At 46.2% G+C, this 21479-nt stretch overlaps 1 protein-coding gene across 1 annotated transcript in view; it reads right to left on the bottom strand.

The window, feature by feature from the left end:
* pecam1a (platelet and endothelial cell adhesion molecule 1a) overlaps positions 1 to 21479 on the bottom strand; it is an 87609-nt gene that overhangs the window by 29471 nt on the left and 36659 nt on the right. The window contains exons 7-8 of the mRNA XM_085963878.1: positions 16024 to 16311; positions 1689 to 1970 (exon numbers count right to left, since the gene is read on the bottom strand). Of these exons, the coding sequence (XP_085820004.1) occupies positions 1689 to 1970; positions 16024 to 16311 (570 nt within the window). The remainder of the gene's footprint in view (positions 1 to 1688; positions 1971 to 16023; positions 16312 to 21479) is intronic.

Here is a 21479-nt window from a genome sequence, read left to right as displayed (position 1 = left end):
TGGTAGAATCTAGATATGGTTTCAGCCGTGGCTCAATGAGTAGCACTCTCGCCTCAAATCAGAGGGTGGTGGGTTTGAGTCACACTCTAGAGACTTGAGCACAAAATATCAGCTGACACTCCAGTGCAGTACTGAGGGAGTGCTGCATTGTCAGAAACATAGAAGATAGGAGCAGGAGTAGGCCATTCGGCCCCTCAAAGTGCCGTCTTTCAGATGAGATGTTAAACCAAGGCCCCTTCTACCTTCTCAGGTAGACGTAAAAGATCCCTTGGCACTATTTTGAAGAAGAGATGGGGAGTTCTCCCTAGTGTCCTGGCCAATATTTATCCCTCAACCAACATCACTAAAACATTATCTGGTCATTATCACATTGCTGTTTGTGGGAGCTTGCTGTCCACATATTGCCTGCTGTGTTTCCTACATTACAATAGTAACTACTCTTCAAAAAAAAAAAACCTTTATTGGCTGTAAAGCGCTTTGGGATGCCCTGAGGTTATGAAAAACACTTATAAAAATGCATGTCCTTATTTTGAAATGATACAAATCATTGGTTGGCCATAGTTATAATACTGTATCCAATTGTGAATGCCTTATTTTAGACAGGATATCAAGACCACGAGGGAGTGCAGAAAATATTCACTAAGATGCGACTAGGGATGAAATACTTTAATTAAAGTGACTAGAGAAATTGGGCCCTTTCTAATTAGAAAAAAAAGTTGAGATGTTCAAAATTATGACGGGTTTTTATATGTTAAATAGGGAAATACTGTTTCTACCGGTGAGTCATCGCAGGAGGGCATAAATTTATTATCACCACAATAATAAAGGGAGAGGCTAGAATTTTTTTTTACACTAAAGAACTTTTAGGACATGGGATGCCTTACCAGAAACTCTGATGGACAGCTTTTAACAAGGAAGAGGCTAAGTATTTGAAGAAGAAAAATTTGAAAGCGTACAGGGAAGGAATGGGACTAAATGGGTAATTCTTTCACAGGCCTCCTTCTGCGTTACAAAATTCTATGATTCTATAAATCATATAAAAACCTCAAAGATTTGAAAATATTCAATGAAATCAAGGGACATGCAACCAACTTGCACAAAGAGCTCTTCGGATACCTGAATAGGTAAATGCGCTGCCTGGTATGCTGCTCAGCTACATGAGCCAGGAACACCTTGGGATTTTATCACTGGTCTGTACTGCTTTAGCTAGTATTAAGGGCACAACAATTTGCTTTAGCACCGTGTGAGGAGAAGAAATATCAGACAGGGTTCCTACTCCTTATTCATTATCCAGTGATCGCTGCTTGAATTTGTGCATGTGTGAATGTTGGAATCGGGCTTGGGTAAGTCTCCCCTCATTAAAATAGTTTGCTAACACTGATGATCTAAAGTCGTGCATGAAGAATGGCCACTTGGGCGAGGTACTAGAGAGCTACCAGCACCCATAGGACCATAGTCTTAAATGAGTCAGTATGCTTAGAAGAGAAGAGAAACCTGGAGGAGAAAAACATTACCGCTTAATGTTGACACTGAAATCCAAGTATTATTACTACTCCTATAAATTAGGCAAACTAAAATTATAATATAAATAAATATTGTACAATGAATAAAGTTACCTGATATAACCTCATTGACACCTGTAACTAAGAATGCATAGTACTATGAAGGTGTATTTAGCATATACATACTTAAAATATGAAATGATATTCCGTTACTGCGTTGTGAAGAAATTTGATTTTCAGCTTTACATCTGTACACTCCAGAATGCTCCATTGTCTCTATTGTTATGTTAAAAGCTGCTGGTACTGCCTGGGTTGTAGAGGCTGATTGGAGACTTGATTGATTCCGATACAGTGTGTAAGTGATTGGAAGAGTTCCTGTGCTTGTTATGCAATGCAGTGTCACAGTTTCTCCTAACTTCACCTCGGTAGAGTTCAACAGAGGATAAAACAGTGGTGTGGTTACAGGAACTGAAATGAGAAGAAGTATGCTATAATATGTAGAAGATATGGCTCTGTTAACTAGCAAAACAAATCCAAACATCACTTGTAGCTTAATCACCTGATAACCCAGCAGGGACCAATTGTGCAATATTGTTTGTCAGTGGCAAAAAATGAGACCATTAAAATAAATGTGGTAAAAAGGGAAGAAATCACAAAATTTTACAATACTAGTTGATCTCCTGTGAGGTTGCTGAAGGATGAAAGTATTAAAAACTTGCATCTCTCTCATGGCACTGCTCACAGTACTGTAAGTAAGTGGATCACAGTTTTATAAGGACAGGAAAATTATACCATTTATATATATTCTTCTGCTCAAATGTAGGTGTATGTCCCTTTAAGGCTACAGGAATCCTGGTAGTGTATTGCGTGCTACACAACTTCGCCCTGCAAAGAGTCATCGTCATGGAGCCCCTGGGGAAGAAAGTGCCCAGGCACAGCATGAGGACAACCAAAAGGAGTATGAAGAGCTTGAAGATACTGTGGAACAGAACTATATTCTGGCTGCAAGAGCCATTTCGCAAGCTGTCATACAGGAGTGCTTCTCTTAGCTTTGCCGTGTGTCCACTGCATTAACAACCCTGTATACCTCTTCCCATTGCCTCCACAAATATGTCTTCATCGACAGTACCTTTAATCTTCCAGGCAAATCAGACATCTCATTTCTTCCATTTTGTGAAATATGCTCATAAACCTTTGGAAGAACAGTTTCTGTACACAACATGAGCAGAATCTGATCTTGAATCTGTAGTCCGTGTCATGTGTGCCAGTGCCATGCGTTACAGTGCCTTGTTTTTGCTTCTGTAATGCTTTCCTTTGGTGATGGTGTGTGGCGTATGTCCTCTTAAACCTATCCTGATGCTTCGATTAGGTGCTGTCGGAGAGGCAGATGTACTTGAAACAGCTGGCTGACGTGTATCCATAACAGCCCCTTAGGATTTGGGTTGGCCCTTGCCTCCTGGGAGTGGAGTCCTGAGATGGACCAGCTGCAGGTTCTGGCATCTTTGCCATTGTGTAGGTGGCATGGCACCTTGTGCTTTCTTAAACTTATGCAGCAACTGGAGGGACCTAGCGGGGGAGGTGCTGGCATTGCTATTGCGAGAGATAGTGCTACCATCTGCTCCCATTCCAACCATGTCTCTACTACTCAGCTCTGCTCACTATTTCCACTGATCACTGAGAGAGCAGAACAAGTGACACCAGTAAAATGAGTGAATTCATGGTTCTATCTAGATTATTAAGCTGGATGAGATTTGACCTGAATCCTCAGGTTTCATTGGAGGTAATCTGTGCGCCTAAATAATCATCAACTGGGGTTATGGGTCTAACATGGGGAGCTATGCTGCAGAAATCCCTGGAATTGCTATATGCTCCTGAGTGGAGTGTTGCAAGAAAGCAGATCTACAGACGCCTGAAATGCCGAGGTCCAACAAAAAACTCGCGACCTAAAGAACAGGTGGTGGGTGGAGAAAGCGCAGGAGATCCAGCAGCTAGCCGATAACCACGACGTGCATGGATTCTTTAGCGCAGTCAAGACCATCTACGGCCCAAGCGCCCAAGGTCCTACCCCACTGCGGGCCAAGAACGGAGAAGTACTCATCAAGGACAGGGAGGCAGTCAATGCCCGCTGGAAAGAGCACTTCGAAGATCTCCTTAACCGAGACTCTGTCTTCGACGTGAGTATCCGAGACTCCATCCCGCAGCATGCTACCCGCCACCATCTCGGCACAACCCCAGCCCGGCATGAGGTTGAAAAGGCCATTTGACAACTGAAGAGCAACAAGGCCTCAGGAGCAGATGTAATCCCTGCCGAGGCGCTAAAGCATGGTGGAGAAGCACTATTGGCGCAAATTCATGAACTAATTTCTCTTATCTCAAATCAAATCCAGTCAAATCAACTTTTATTGTCATTGTTAGTGCACAAGTGCAGTACAACGAAATGTAGGCTTGCGGCTCCCGAGAGTGTACATTTAGATTAAGACATTTAAACATTCAACATACATTTGGCTTGTAGTATATTAACATAAACATAACCATAATAAAGTGCATTGGCAGATGTGCAGGCTTTAGAGTTTATTTGTGGAGTTCAGTAGGATGACAGCCCTGGGAAAGAAGCTGTTCCTAAATCTGGTCGTACGGGTGCGAATGCATCTGTAGTGTCTCCCAGATGGCAGGAGGGCGAACAGACTGTGGCTGGGGTGGGTAGGGTCTTTGATGATGGACCGTGACCTCCATAGACAGCGTTTCTGGTATATGTGCTCTATGGTCGGTAGCCGGGTGCCGGTAATGCGTTGGGCAGTTTTGACTACCCGCTGCAGGGCTTTCCGGTCATAGTAGCTACAGCTGCCATACCATACTGTGATACAGTTTGTCAGGATGCTCTCTATCTGGAAGGAGGAGAGCATGCCAGGGGATCTCAGACGCTGTAAGTGTGACCATCTTCAAGAAAGGTTACAAGTCCGATTGCGGTAATTACAGAGGGGTTTCCCTGCTGTCTGCCACAGGGAAAGTCATTGCAAGAATCCTCCTCAATCGCCTTCTCCCAGTGGAAGAACTCCTCCCAGAGACGCAATGCGGATTCCGCCCACTAAGGGGCACAATGGACATAATCTTCACCGCGCGCCAATTACAAGAGAAATGTAGGGAACAGCACCAACTGCTGTACATGGCCGCCTTTGACCTCACAAAGGCCTTTGACACAGTCAACCATGAGGGATTATGGAGTGTCCTCCTTAAATTCGGCTGCCCTCAAATGTTTGTCACCATCCTCCGCCTGCTTCACTACGACATGCAAACCGTGATCCTGACCAAAGGTTCCACTAGAGACCCAATTCATGTATGGACCGGGGTCAAGCAAGGCTTCCTTGCGGCAATGCTCCATCTCGCCCTCCGTAAGCTCCCTGCTGGAGTGGAGCTAATTTACAGAACAAACAGGAAACTGTTCAACCTCCATCGCCTCCAGTCCAGATCGAAGGTCGTCCCTTCCTCTGTTGTCGAATTACAATATGCAGACGACGCTTGCGGCTGCGCACACTCAGAGGTTGAACTCCAAACCATCGTTAACACCTTCACCGAAGCGTACGAGAGCATAGGCCTTACACTAAACATCCGTAAGACAAAGGTCCTCTACCAACCTGCCCCACCACACAGTACTGCCCCCCGATTATCAAAATCCATGACAAGGCCTTGGACAACGTGGACCACTTTCCATACCTCGGGAGCCTACTGTCAATAAGGGCAGACGTCGATGACGAAGTCCAACACCGCCTTCAGTGTGCCAATGCAGCCTTTGGTCGCCTGAGGAAGAGAGTGTTTGAAGACCAGGACCTCAAACCAAGCTCATGGTCTACAGAGCAGTAGTAATACCCGCCCTCCTGTATGCCTCAGAGACACGGACCATGTACAGCAGGCACCTCAAAGCACTGGAGAGGTACCACCAATGCTGCCTCCGCAAGATCCTGCAAATCCATTGGCAGGATAGGCGCACCAACGTCAGTGTTCTCGCTCAGGCCAACATTCCCAGCATCGAAGCTTTGTCCACGCTCGATCAGCTCCGATGGACGGGTCACATCGTCCGCATGCCCGATACGAGACTCCCAAAACAAGCGCTCTACTCGGAGCTCCGACACGGCAAGAGAGCCCCAGGTGGGCAGAGGAAGTGCTTCAAGGACACCCTCAAAGCCTCCTTGAAAAAGTGCAACATCCCCACCAACACCTGGGAATCCCTGGCCCAAGACCGCACAAAGTGGAGGAGAAGCATCTGGTAAGGCGCCGAATAACTAGAGTCTCTTCGCCGGGAGCAAGCGGAAGCCAAGCGCAAACAGCGGAAGGACCCAAGCACCCCACCCACCCGCCCCTTCAACCACCGTCTGCCCCACCTGTGACAGAGACTGTCGGTCCCGCATTGGACTCATCAGTCACCTGAGAACTCATTTTTAATGTGGAAGCAAGTCATCTTCGGTTCCGACGGACTGCCTAAAAAGCTAAACAAGCAGATAAGGTTGCACAAATGCTTAATTTACCTCTTCATGCAAACTACCATCTGCAGCATACTGCTTGTTAGATCTTCAGTGCCTGCAGCAATGCACTGCCCAGAATGCATCTTTGTTTTTGAAAGCAGGGCCTGTGAAGCGTGATCTTCGGGTTCATCAACTAAATTGCACCATGACTTGGGCCTCCTGGGCAGCACATTCCTGCTCCTCTGCTTCTGCTCACTTGTGCTCCATGTCTCACTCATTGCACTCCCCTCTGAATTACTATCTTAAGTCTCCCCAGATAGATGTATCTGAGCTGGTGCTTTAGGGGGGTAGAATGAGTTAATGGTGTATGGTGTGAAGTGCTGGCAGACAGAGGCCTGGATATTAACAAGGGTGGGTTATATAGGCGGGGGGGGGGGGGGGGGAGGGTGGGGTGGAGTTTTGGACGGTTCCCCCCGCATACTGTGGAGTTTGGAAAGTGGGGGAGGTGTCCGATCCCTGACCCTAGGGGGCTTCCGATTGCTGAGCCCGGGGGCCTTTGTATGGTTGAGGGGAGGTCTGATAGGGGGGAGCATGGGGGGCTAGGGAAAAGCACTCCTGCTCCTCCTGGCCCACAAGCAGTGCTGTGAAGACACTTCCCTCCTCCCCGAAGCTGTCCTCGCCTTGCTTCAGCTGCCAGGTTTCCTGAGGCTTGGGGAACATGGCCACCCACTGTAAAACCTGCACAGCAGGTTAAATCAGAGGCTGCCAACCTCATTAACATATTTAAAATGTCAACCTGCGTCCTGGGAGTGGATTGGCTGCCTGCCTCCATAAAACCCGGAAGTCGGAGGGTTGGAGCTGGCTTCGCAACACGATTTAACCCCCCACCGTCACCCAATCCCACTTGCTGAACCATATTAAAATTCCCCCCATGGTCACTGGGTGCTGGCTTAGCTTCCTCCAGCACACCTGGAGAAGGAGAAGAGGGAGAAAAGTTACAATAGAGTTGTTGTGAGAAAACTTCACAGCTTTCAATAAAAGGAGTGGTATGGTAAAGTGCTTTAGTATATGATTTGTTGCCAGCAAAGGAATGAAAGCATAAGATAAAAAAAAACAGCAGGAAAAATTATTAGCACAGACCCTAAGCTGGTGCAAATTTTCCTACTTCCTTACCTCCAACTTCCTCTGTGGTCTCACTCCCTGGATTTTCAGGGCTTCTTCCTAATACAGGGATATTGGATGCAAGTTAGAGGCTCCCTCTCCTGTATAGATTTTGTGCTTTTCTCTGCCGACAGGCAGTAGAAGTGAGAGGTTGCTATTGTCTTGATGTACATTGATATCCAAATGACAGCATGGGGCCCCCAATAGGTGTGATGACATATACATGAACTATGCAGCTTCATTAGGTGGAATAATTACTTTGAGATGGTTATGTGCAAGGATGAAAGTGGAGAACCACTACCAGGAACGCTGGGGTATTAATCCATTCAAGGCAGCATAAGGGAGAGTTAATCATAAGTGCAATAGGTATTTAGTACACAAAATTAATCAAATGAAATTGTGTTCTCTTACCTTAGCTGACCTTTTTCCTACAATGGTTCCAGGATTGTTGCATGTTGCTCATAGCATTCACACTGGTGATCATCTTCAGCCATTCTTATTGGCCAGCTCGCCTGGAGGTCCTATAATGTCCCAAAAAGGGCCACTCATCCCCCACCTGTACATCTGTTCCTCCATCAGAATGTTGATGGGTCCAACAGAGAAATGGGGAATTTAGTGCTCACCTAAAGTATTTTCATGCTTCAAAATATAAGAGTGCTGGCTTGCAAAACCGCAATGCCTGACCCTTTAAACTGCTGCAGGCCTTCAAATCTTGCAGCATGACCTGATTTTCCTCCTTCCGCTGGGAAAGCACCAGAGACATTTTTTCTGGGAGCCTTGTCTCAATTATGCAAATTATGCTGATCCCAGATATACACATGGGGTCCGTGTGCTGGGTGGGTGCTCTTCTTGCATTGCCCCACTTCTGGCCAGGCTTGTGTCCAGTTGCAAAATCTGAGCTGTGAAATGAGTTACCATCACTGATTGCTGCCCTAATACAAGATATTGTGGCGGAGCCACCAAAGGACTCAGAGCGGTTGTACATAATGCCTTTAACAGCAATGTAGTTACTGTCTCTGCCTGTACCTTTAATTACACTGTTTGACTGTACAATGCCTAGTTACCTTTACAGCACGTGATGACGTCTTGCCGTTAGTCACGTGAAGCCCCAATGGCGGGAAGAACGTGATGACGTCACGACGTCACTCTCCTGATCAGAGGATCAGTCCTCGTGGAGCCCTCAAGGAGAGTAGACCTGTTATTGATGTGTTCTAGCAGTTTCCAGTTTAAACTCGTTTGATTTCATTAAAGTTCATTAATTTAATTACCTGAGTCGAACTCAGTCTTTTTGATAGGAACCTCCATTCCTACATTGGTGTCCCCGACTTCTACGAACGATTTTCGTGGAAGATTCGACATGGACACGAACGCCGTCCCGCTGAAACTGCCACAGTTCTGGGAGCAACAACCGGACGCCTGGTTCATCCAGGCTGAAGCCCAGTTCGCCATTCGGAACATCAACGCGGATCAGACCCGTTATTATTACGTGGTCTCCGCCCTCGACAGCGCAACTGCATCATGGATCATCAGCCTCATCGGTAGTCCTCCTACTGACAGCAAGTATGATGCAATTAAGGCGTGGTTGCTTCAGGTTTTCGGGCTATCAAAGTCGGAGCGTGCTCACCGGCTCATCACGCTGCCCGGCCTCGGGGACTCCAAACCGTCCGAGCTCATGAGCCAAATACTCACGCTCTTGGGGGCTGAACCGGAATGTTTCATCTTCCGGGAGCTTTTCCTCTATCAACTGCCTGAACAGGTTCAGGCTGCCCTGGCCAGCTCCGACATTACTGACTGCGCCCGAAGCTGATAAGATTTTCACGGTTACCCAGCAGTGCTGCGGGCCACGAGGTGCCCACCCCCCACAGACGCGGTCTCGGTTTCTCCTACAGCGGGCTGGTGCTCCTACCACACCCGTTTTGGCGCGAAAACACGATGCTGCCGTTCCCCCTGCAGTTTTTCGGCAAAAAAAAACCAAGAAGGCGCAGGCGGCATCCCTGGCGACGGATGATCAAGTCTAACGGGCGTTTCGCGGTGGCGATTGCCGTCGGTTCTACGGGGAAACTCCTCTATATCACCGATTCCCTCTCGGGCCGCCGTTTCCTTTGTGACGCCGGGGCGCAGTGTAGCATTCTACCTGTGTCGAAGCTCGACACACAGACTGGGAACCTCGGTTTTTCCCTCCTAGCGGCTAATGGCGCAGCTATTCGAACGTTCCGAAAGCGGCGGGTCGAAGTCTGTTTCGGCGGTCAGCGCTTCTTTTGGGATTTCGTCACGGCTACAGTCTCACAGCCTATCCTAGGGGCAGATTTTCTGTGTGCCAACAGCCTACTAGTCGATGTCCGACACCGCCGGCTGATCAACGCGGCCACCTTCCACTCGATCCCGTGCTTCCATGGTACCTCCGTGGCGCGTTCCATTGCCTGTGCTTTCCCTCCTCCAGATGACTTCACGTGGCTCCTCAGGGAGTTTCCAGAGCTGACAAGGCCCACCTTCTCCTCTTCAGCGACAAAACATGGTGTTGAACATCACCTCACCACTACTGGCTCCCCGGTTTATGCGCGGGCTAGAAGACTCGAACCCGGCAAGCTTGCAGCTGCGAAGGCGGAGTTCGCCACAATGGAGCGGTTCGGCATCATTAGGCGATCGAAGAGTCCCTGGTCTTCGCCTCTCCACATCGTGCCGAAACCAGGTGGCGGCTGGCGGCCATGCAGTGACTACCAACGCCTCAACGACGCCACCACTCCGGATCGGTACCCGATCCCGCATATCCAGGACTTCTCGGCCCACTTGGCGGGAAATACTATCTTCTCTAAAGTCGACCTCGTCCGTGGATATCACCAGGTTCCAGTGCACCCACAAGACATCCCGAAAACCGCAGTCATCACCCCTTTTGGCCTCTGAGTTCCTGCGGATGTCGTTTGGCTTAAAGAACGCAGCACAGGCGTTCCAGCGTTTAATGGACTCCGTTCTTCGAGACCTGCGGTTCCTTTTCGTCTACCTTGACGACATACTCATCGCCAGTGCCAACAAGGAGGAGCACATCTCCCATTTGCATTCCCTCTTTACGCGCCTCAGCCAACACGGTTTAATCATCAACCCGGCCAAGTGCCAGTTCGGCCTGCAACAAATCGACTTCCTGGGACATCGCATAACATCGGACGGCGCTGTACCTTTGGCGACGAAGGTTGAGGCGGTTACTTCTTTCCCGCAGCCGTCGACAGTCAAGGCCTTGCAGGAGTTCTTGGGGATGGTCAACTTCTACCACCGTTTCGTCCCCAAGGTGGCTCAACTCATGCAACCCTTGTTCGGGGCCCTCAAGGGCAAGTCCGGTAAAGACCCAATCAGCTGGACAGCTGAAATGATCCAGGCATTCGGCGACACCAAGAACGCTTTGGCCAACGCAACCATGCTGGCGCACCCACTTCCAGATGCTACTATCGCCCTTACCACCGACGCGTCAGACTACGCCATCGGTGCAGTGCAAGAACAGTGGGTCAACGGCACGTGGCAACCGCTGGCGTTTTTCAGCCGTCAATTGCGAGCAAATGAAAAAAAGTACAGCACCTTCGATAGGGAACTACTGGCCCTTTTCCTCGCCATTCGCCATTTCCGGTTTTTATTGGAGGGGCGCCCCTTCACGACTTTTGTCGACCACAAACCCCTTACGTTCGCCATGGCCAAGACCACCGAACCGTGGTCCGCTCGTCAACAACGTCACTTGACGTTCATTTCCGAATTTACCACGGACATTCAACATGTGTCTGGTAAGGACAACCTGGTGGCAGATTGCCTCTCCCGTGCGACGGTCCACGCGGTGCACCTGGGAATCGACTACGCCCTCATGGCGGCAGATCAGGTTTCGGATTCGGAGGTCCAGTCTTATCGAACCGTTCCCTCTAGCTTCCAAGCGACCAACGTCGTCTTCCAGGCCGCAGGTGCCACGCTCCTTTGTGACGTTTCTATGGGAGTTCCTCGTCCCATAGTGCCAGTCGCATGGCGCCGGAGGGTTTTTGATGCCATACACGGATTGTCGCACCCAGGGATGAAGGTTTCGCAACGGCTTATGTCAGCCAAGTTCGTCTGGAAAGGTATGCACATTGACGTCCGTAACTGGGCTAATACCTGCGTCGTATGCCAGACGGCCAAAGTCCAGCGTCATGTCAAGGCTCCAGTGGCTGCGTTCACTGTTCCAGAGCGTCGTTTCGAGCATGTGCATGTGGACCTCGTGGGGCCGCTTCCGCCTTCTCAGGGTTATACTCATCTCCTTACCATAGTGGACCGCACCACTAGGTGGCCAGAGGCAATTCCTTTGGTTTCCACCACGTCGGCAGACGTCACTAGAGCTTTCATCTCCTGTTGGGTCGCCCGTTTCAGGGTACCGGCGGACATCTCCTCAGACCGCGGGCCACAATTTTCCTCGGATCTTTGGAACGCTGTGGCTCGGGCTCGGTACCAAACTTCATCGCACCACCGCCTATCATCCGCAGGCAAACGGCCTTTGCGAGCGATTCCACAGATCGCTTAAAGCCTCTCTTCGGGCCAGTCTTCAAGGCGCAGGATGGGTGGACAGACTCCCATGGGTCCTGTTGGGTCTCTGTATGGCGCCCAAAGATGATCTACAATCGTCTTCGGCTGAACTCGTCTATGGCCAGCCGCTCCGGGTACCAGGAGATTTCCTCCCTTCTCCCACAGAGCCATGGTCCGCCTCCCGGCAACTCGTTCGCCACCAAGAAGCGGCCAGATGCTTTGCCCCGATACCTACGTCCAATCACGGTCTGCAGACCTCCTACGTGCCACTGGGACTGAAGAATGCGGAGTATGTCTTCATCCGACACGACGCTCACCGGGATCCGCTCAAGCCCCCTTCCACTGGTCCTTTCCGCGTCATCAAACCGGGAGACAAATCCTTTTTGGTCGACGTCGGAGGGAAACCGGATCACATCTCGGTGGACCGCTTGAAGCCGGCTCACCCAGACCTGGACCACCCTGTCGTCGTCACTCAACCGCGGCCGACCGCCTGTTGCCGCCGCACCTGATCAACCAAAGCCGCCTGACAACCCGACTGCGCTCGCCGCGCCTGCTCAGCCGCCACCGACTGCCAACTCGTCCACCGGTCGTCAACTTCCTCTACCAGGGTATCGAAGTCGATCGGACAGGCTCATCAGGCCTCCTCCTCGCCTCACCTTTTCTGTTAAAGACAATTCTGGGGGGGGCGCATGTGGCAGAGCCACCAAAGGACTCGGAGCGGTTGTACATAATTCCTTTAACAGCAATGTAGTTACTGTCTGTGCCTGTACCTTTAATTACACTGTTTGACTGTACAATGCCTAGTTACCTTTACAGCACGTGATGACGTCATGCCGTTAGTCACGTGATGCCCCAATGGCGGGATGACGTCATGACGTCACTCTCCTGATCAGAGGATCAGTCCTCGTGAAGCCCTCAAGGAGAGTAGACCTGTTATTGATGTGTTCTAGCAGTTTCCAGTTTAAACTCGTTTGATTTCCTTAAAGTTCATTAATTTAATTACCTGAGTCGAACTCAGTCTTTTTGATAGGAACCTCCGTTCCTACAATATCATAGATTGTAGCAAGTGTTCCATGTCATTAACACAAGGGGTTGAGTTGATAGCAATATGCTTGAACTTTGCCTTTATGGTTTGATATGATCACCACTCTTGATGTGTGAATGTTTTGAGAGTTTTGTTTTATCCCTATGTAGCAAATATTAACAGTGATCAGTGTGCAGAGTTGACAACTTATTTAAATCTTATTACAACTGGAGGTTTGAATTAACTAAGTTTGTTTTGCTGGTCATGAGTTCGAGATTTATAGTTGTACTACTAATTTTGGGGGAAATTTTCAAGTGGGTGATATTCGACCAGTTATTCATGTGGCCTTTTGTACAGTAAGCTACTTTCTACTGGGTTCCCAAATGAGTTGCAATGAATTATTGCTAATCCCAGCTGACGGGCAGGTCTGCAGTAATTGCTTTCCAATCCTGAATTTCTGGCTCAAAAATTATTATGGTGATCATTACCCAAAAACCATTTTAACATTAGTACTGCTTGTGGTGTTTCCTATTTGCAAAACAGTGATGGAGTTGAGACTTAAGAAACTCATTCCACAGAGCCACTTAGTGTCCAGATCCCAGAAATATATTGTGACAGTTGACCTAGAAGATGCAAACTGAGGTCCTACAGTGTCACTGCTGGTGGAAGATGTAATTACGGTGTGACAAGTTTTACATAGGCAGTTTCCATTATAAATGTTAACATAGGAATTTATAATGAAAAAGTTGACAGGAAGTGTGTGTAGATGTGAGATTTGTAATATATTATAGGTATATATAAATTATCCTCTGGAAATGACTGGAGTCATTAATTCAGAGAGGTAGAACTCATGGCATTTAGGGAACACTTTAATACGAATTTTGCAAAATGACTCCCAGCGCATTTTTATCTACTAGGCTTGGATGCATTTTGTTCCTTTTCTAGCCAGTGACAAACCTTGTTTCAGAAATAAAAATAATTGAATTTTACTTATAAAAAAAATTAAGTATAAAATTTGGTTCTGCATTTTTACTAGAAGTATACGACCATTTGATACCATTTACGAACTAATCTTGTTATGAGAACTCAATTTACCCAAGAAATAAATATTAATACTTTGCATGAATAATGTAACACTAGAATTGAGATTTTAAGTTTGTTAATACTGGTAAGTTTTTTCTTCTACTCTTTAAAATCCAATGCAGTGCATGACATAGTACCTTGTATTCACTTTCACATTGGGTGGACTAATCTATAGAAAATATGCAAATCTGCAGCTTTTTCAAAGTTGCCTCATCCCAATGGGTGTACTGGCCTCCAAATGTACACTGGGTCCCTTCAATGTCGAGGAAGTGGGAACAACCAGCACAGGGAGTTCCCACCCTCTCTGGTGTTTCTAGGTCCCAGCAGAGTTTTTGGCCATTTTGGCCAGATGGCTGTTGGAGTTCACCAGAATGGCCAAACAATTTTGGGGCCATGGTCCTCATGTGATGGAAAGAGACTCAAGATTCTGGAATCTTTTTTAAGAACCCAGTGTATCACCTTTCATGTTGCTGCTGGGGCAGCCATAATTTAATGAATACCTGAGGATTCTACCTATAGTCCACATCGAGCGGGGGGAGGTATTGGCGGTTTTAGCTGGCCTAAAAATGGATAAATCCCCAGGCCCGGATGAAATGTATCCCAGGCTGCTGTGTGAGGCAAAGGAGGAGATTGCGCGGGCTCTAACACATATATTCAGGACCTCTCTGGCCACAGGGGATGTGCCAGAGGACTGGAGAACCGCTAATGTAGTACCATTATTCAAGAAGGGTAGTAGGGAAAAACCGGGGAACTACAGGCCAGTGAGCCTAACATCAGTGGTAGGAAAATTATTGGAAAAAATCCTGAGGGACAAAATTTGTCTCCACTTGGAGAGGCAAGGATTAATCAGGGATAGTCAACATGGCTTTGTCAAGGGAAGATCATGTCTGACTAATTTGATTGAATTTTTTGAGGGGGTGACTAGGTGTGTGGATGAGGGTAACGCAGTGGATGTGGTATACATGGATTTCAGTAAGGCCTTCGATAAAGTCCCGCACAGGAGACTGGTCAAGAAGGTAAGAGCCCATGGAATCCAGGGTGCCTTGGCACATTGGATACAAAACTGGCTTAGTGGCAGAAGGCAGAGGGTGATGGTCGAAGGTTGTTTTTGTGACTGGAAGCCTGTGGCCAGTGGGGTACCACAGGGATCGGTGCTGGGTCCCTTGCTGTTTGTGGTCTACATTAATGACTTGGATATGAATGTAAAGGGTATGATCAGTAAGTTCGCGGATGATACAAAAATTGGTAGGGTGGTAAATAGCGAGGAGGGTAGCCTCAGTCTGCAGGACGATATAGATGGGTTGGTCAGATGGGCGGAACAGTGGCAAATGGAATTTAACCCGGAAAAGTGCGAGGTGATGCACTTTGGGGGGACTAACAAGGCAAAGGAATACACAATGAATGGAAAGACCCTAGGCAAGACGGAGGGTCAGAGGGATCTGGGTGTGCAAGTACACAGATCCCTGAAGGCGGCGGAACAGGTGGATAAGGTGGTAAAAAAGGCATATGGGATACTTGCCTTCATTAGCCGAGGCATTGAATATAAGAGCAAGGAGGTTATGATGGAGCTGTATAAAACACTGGTTAGGCCACAGCTGGAATATTGTGTGCAGTTCTGGTCGCCACACTACAGGAAGGATGTGATCGCGTTAGAGAGGGTGCAGAGGAGGTTCACCAGGATGTTACCAGGGCTGGAGCGCTTCAGCTATGAAGAGAGACTGGGCAGGTTGGGTTTGTTTTCCTTGGAGCTGAGGAGGCTGAGGGGGGACATGATTGAGGTGTACAAAATTATGAGGGGCATAGATAGGATGGATGCTGAGGAGCTTTTTCCCTTAGTAGAGGGGTCGATAACTAGGGGGCATAGATTCAAGGTAAAGGGCGGGAGGTTTAGAGGGGATTTGAGAAAGAACTTTTTCACCCAGAGGGTGGTTGGAGTCTGGAACTCACTGCCTGAAAGGGTTGTGGAGGCAGAAACCCTCACAACATTTAAGAAGCATTTGGATGTGCACTTGAAATGCCATAGCATACAAGGCTACGGGCCAAATGCTGGAATATGGGATTAGATTAGACAGGGCTTGATGGCCGGCGCGGACACGATGGGCCGAAGGGCCTCTATCCGTGCTGTATTACTCTATGACTCTAGGTGAGGAAATGATAGCAACAATGAGTAGGGATTTGCAAAGCTAATGACTGATGAAAGAGAGGAAAGCTGGAAAGTTCTGCCATATCTCCTATTCATGTTACCAGCCCTGATGATGAGGGAACATACCTTTTACTGTAAAGCTGATTCCTTTACTGTATTTGGACGAGCTTGTAATTTCATTCTGAGCTTTGCACTTGTACTCTCCGCCATCTTTGGTTTCATTTATGAGCACATTAAAAGCTGCAGGCTCTGTATTAGACCTTGTGACAGAGTAGATGAATCTTTCATTTAAGAACAATGAATAAGTTATAGGAGTGGTTCCATTGGTTGAGTGGCAGTGCAGGGTTACACGTTCTCCTGTTGCACAGTTAATGTTTAAAGAGTTGAGTTTTATTGTTGGGTTGGATACTGGAACTGAAACAAAAGCACTGTAAGATATACATTTAGAAAATAAGTAAATCCATACCTAGATATAATTTTGAAATTAAAATACTGGCAGCCGTCGCTCACTCGGAAGCACTCTAGTCTCTGAGTAAGAAGGTTGTGGGCTCAAGTCCCACTCTAGAGATTAAGCATATAATCCAGGCTGACACTTCAGGGAGTGCTTCATTGCTGGAGGTGCTGTCTTTCAGATGAGATGTTAAACCGAGGCTGCATATGCCCTCTCAGGTAGATGTAAAAGATTCCACGGTACTATTTGAAGAAGTGCAGGGGAGGTCTCCCCGGTGTGCTGGCCAACATTTATCCCTCAAACAACATCACTAAAACAGGTTATCTGGTCATTATCATATTGCTGTTTGTAGGACCTTGCTGTGTGTAAATTGGCTGCCGCATTTCCTACATTACAACAGTGACTACACTTCAAAAATATTTAATTGGATGTAAAGCACTTTGGGATGTCCTGAGGTCGTGAAAGATACTGTATAAATGGAAGTCAAGTGCACCACTTTAAATATTGCCTGTATCTCTAGAAGAAGAAACAGTAATAAAACCAGTTTTCATTAGCTATGCCAACTTTAATAGTTACACCAAAAAAAGTAATTTCTGTCACGGCAATCAGTTAAATGAGTAATGGTTCTACATTACATTGTTACTGCTGCAGTTTTGTATAGTGGTATTCTGCTTTCATGGATGTGATTTTTCAATTTAGGTTAGTGTTCTGGTCATATCAATAGCACATTCTATTGCCACTGTAATTCGAAAGCCCAGCAAAGCGTTTACTGTGTTGGCCAAGACTGGGTCAACAATTCTTTTACATATTCTCATAAACTGTAAAGTGTTGTTTTCCCTGATTGCTGACAGATGAGGAAAGTTCCAGACTTGATTCCTGGTGTTTGCTGAGTTAGCTAATCTGAGGCAGGGTATTTGTGGGGGTGGTCACAATCTGCTTTGATATGCTCAATCAAGTGGAGCAGGGAAAGTGTACATTTCTAGTCATTGGGGAGGTGGAGGGTCAGGGGTGACGCACAGGAATGTGCTCACGTGACATCTTCCAGGGTCTAATAGCCTGCCATCACTCATTATTTTTTGTTAATATATGAAGAGTAACTACCTGGCTGGGGTACTGGAGGGCAGCTGTTTGGGAAACTGTGCAGTCCGTGCCCAAATTCCCAATATTGCGAGACTATCCACTGAGACTGCAAAGTTAGTAAATTATGCTTGATATATTGATTCTTTTCAGAGAATCAACAGAATGCATATATGGCGCCTTTCACAGTTTCAAGAAGCCCCAAAGCGCTTCATGGCCAATGAAGTACTTTTGAAGTGTAGTCATTGCTGTAACGTAGAGAAACGTGGCAGCCAAATTATGCACAGCAACGTCTCACAAACAGCAATGAGATAAATGACCAGCTGATCATCTTTCGGTGGTGTTGGTTAAAGGATAAATGTTGGACAGGACAACTCCCCTGCTCCTCTTCAATAGTGAAATGGGATCTTTTACAACCACCTGAGAGCACAGATGGGGGCCTTGGTTTAACATCTCATCTGCAAGACGGCACCTCCAACAGTGCAGCACTCCCTCAGTACTGCACTGATGCATCAGTCTAGATTATGTGCTTAAGTCTCTGGAGTGGGGCTAGGACCCACAACCTTCTGACTGAGGGGCAAAAGTGCTACCACTGTGCCAAGGCTGACTATTACTTGTAATACTTGGTGACTGAAGACACTAATAGATCTGCTATTTTAGTATATTGATGAGGCTAATGGAAATTTAATTTTCAGTATCTTACAGCTATTTTCCAGTTTATAACGATCATACTAAAAGTGTATAACAATTAGAATATTGAGTCACATGGTCACTATAGAAACTGAATAGATGGATGGTATAGAACCTGCTGGATACCCTTGACACATTAAACATGTAACGTGACTGGAGACAAGCTAATTTACGGTTATTATAACAGTGGTGAAAGAACAAAAACTCAGACAAAGAAGACAAATGTACAAAGCAACATATGCATAATAATAAGCTCTATTGTTTATATCCGAATAGAACGTCCGCCTAATTCCTCAGTTAAAATATTAGCAGTTCTGATTTGAGGCTACATTTAGATAGCGCTACGATTAAATGTGTAACAGGATTTACTTATTGCAATGCAACTTTGGGGTTTGCAGCAACACAGAAAATCATATGAAAAATATTAGCAGATTAGAATTTTAAATAGGAATAACACCAATTACTTGTAGTCGCTTTCTGTGATGGTGTATTATGGGAGAAATTGTATAAATTAAAAGGCACAGTAGAATCTTGGGATGAACCTTCTTTAATGTTTTTGTTTTTGATCTAAAGTGATTTATTCTCTTTCTCCTGGTATTGGATGTTGAGCAGGTATTCTTCATTAGCAGGGAATGCCAATCATGGCTGGAAATACCATCTCATTAAAAAAAATTAGTTGAAGAAAAATTTCTAGGTTGTAGCAGCTCAGTTTAACTCATCTCACCTTTTAAATTTTTCTGTCAAAGTTCTACATGTTACACAACACAACCCTACTACAGAGAATACACCCAGCACATATATGGAATGTTTTAAAACAAACAATTCCGTGATGGTTCAACTACTGAATGGTTGAATTAAAAAAATACATTATTCTTCCTGAGGTCAAAGTGACTACAGTGAATGCTCTGTTGTGCAAATCTGTGTTCTCTTGTAGTCTGGCTGATGATATAAAAGACTGGCAAAATCAATGTTTGAATATTTATTTGCTGTTGTCTTGTACTATTTAAGAGTAATTGAAAAAGGCTGGGTACTTGTGACGAGTGGTTTACCTCCTGATTCCGCTCCACCATTTACGCGGCTCAAAGTTTGATGGAATACCCACCAATTGCCTGGATTGGTGCAACCCACAACAACACCCAAGAAGTCAAGAGGTTCAATACCATCTAGGGCAAAGCAGTCTATTTGATCGGCTCCCATCATTTACCCAATATCCACTCATTCAGTTACTGGCACGCTGCAGCTGCAGTGTGCCAATCTGCAGGATGCAGTGCAGCAACTTGCCAAGCTTACTTCCCAGCTGTGTGACCTCTACCACTAAGGAGGACAAAAGTTATAGGGCTAGAAATTCGGTGCATTTGCGCCTCGTGTTAGCGCTCCCCCTCCCTCTTGGGGTGCGAAACCGGAATTTAGTGATCGCCAGTGCTATTTTTCACCGAGCGCTAAATTTAGCACCCAGGTGATTTTAGAGACCCAAAATGGTACTTAACAAATTTTTACCCCATAATGTCATGAGAACACCATCATTTCCAAATTCCCCTCCAGGGCACACATCATCCTGACTTAGCTATGTACCACCATTCCTTTATCATCACTGGTCATGATTGTGGAATTCCTTATCTATCATCATGGAAGCACCATCCCTACTGCAGTGGTTCAAGGAGAAGACCTATCACTACCTTCTTAGGGCAACAAGTGGTGGGAAATAAATGTGGCCTTGGCAGCATAACCTACATCCCAAGAACTAATAAAAAAAACGTAAGCAGTAACAAAGAGAACAGTAATGAATGGAATATAACTATTTATCCTCAAATATAGAAATGAATAAAATGTGTCTCTGTGCTAAACCTGAAAATGAAACTGAACCTGAGACATGGTTCTTTAATCATTTTACCTGAGGTTTACTATCCAGGTTCCCACAAGCCTCCTATCAATCTCTCTCTCTGGCTACAGAAGGACTGCTCAAGTGAGTGAATGCTCCCAGAGATATATCTCTGGTGCTGTTTGAAGTTCAACCAGGACAAAGAAAATCAAAATATGTATCTCTCATAATTGTGTCAGCTTGTCAAACAACCATGGGATTTCAAAAGACAATATGGCTGCACTTCTCAAAACTGTCTCAAGGTGACAACCCAATGATCCACTCAATTCAATAAATTAATAAATTAGGCAAAAAGGAAAAGGAGGTGGGGTAGCATTGCTGGTTAAAGAGGGGATTAACACAATTGTAAGGAAGGATATTAGCTCTGATGGTGTGGAATCTGTATGGGTAGAACTGAGAAATACCAAGGGGCAGAAAACATTAGTGGGAGTGGCATATAGACCTCCAAACAGTAATGCGGAGGTTGGGGATGGCATTAAAAGGGAAATTAGAGAAGCGTGCAATAAGGGCACATCAGTTATCATGGGTGACTTTAATCTACATATAGATTGGGCTAACCAAATTAGTAACAATACTGTGGAGGAGGAATTCCTGGAGAGTATACGGGATGGTTTCCTGGACCAATATGTCAAGGAACCAACTAGCGATCAGGCCATCTTAGACTGGGTATTATGTAATGAGAAAGGATTAATTAGCAATCTTGTTGTGCGAGGCCCCTTGGGTCGGAGCGATCATAATAGGATAGAATTCTTCATTAAGATGGAGTGTGAAGTAGTTGACTCAGAGACTAGGGTCCTGAATTTCAATATAGGAAACTACGATGGTATGAGGCGTGAGTTGGGTAGGATTGATTGGGGAATGTCACTCAAAGGGTTGACGGTGGATAGGCAATGTCAAACATTCAAAGATCGCATGGATGAACTACAGAATTTGTTCATCCCAGTTTGGCATAAAAATAAAACAAAAAAGGTGACTCAACCGTGGCTAACAATGGAAATTAGGGATAGCATAAGAGCCAAGGAGAGGACATATAAATTGGCCAGAAAAAGCAGTAAACCTGAGGATTGGGAGCTGTTTAGGATTCAACAAAGGAGGACAAAGGGATTAATTAAGAAGGGGAAAATAGAGTATGAGAGTAAGCTTTCAGGGAACATAAAAACTGACTGTAAAAGCTTTTATAGCTATGTGAAGAGAAAAAGATTGGTGAAGTCAAGCGTAGGTCCCGTGCAGTCAGAATCAGGGGAATTTATAATGGGGAACAAAGAAATGGCAGACCAATTAAATACATACTTTAGTTCTGTCTTCACAAAGGAGGACACAAATAACCTCCCAGAGATGTCGGGGAACATAGGGTCTAATGAGGGGGAGGAACTGAAAGAAATCAGTATTTGTAGGGAAATGGTGTTGGGGAAATTGATGGGATTGAAGGCCGATAAATCCCCAGGGCCTGATAATCTACATCCTAGGGTACTTAAGGAAGTGGCC

The sequence above is a fragment of the Somniosus microcephalus genome, chromosome 21 (assembly GCF_052327205.1).
Source record: "Somniosus microcephalus isolate GS21.2 chromosome 21, FLI_Smic_1.0, whole genome shotgun sequence".
Classification (NCBI taxonomy): Eukaryota; Metazoa; Chordata; class Chondrichthyes; order Squaliformes; family Somniosidae; genus Somniosus; species Somniosus microcephalus.
Note: the sequence above shows the minus strand (reverse complement) of the source record. Positions and strands in the feature narration are given on the sequence as shown.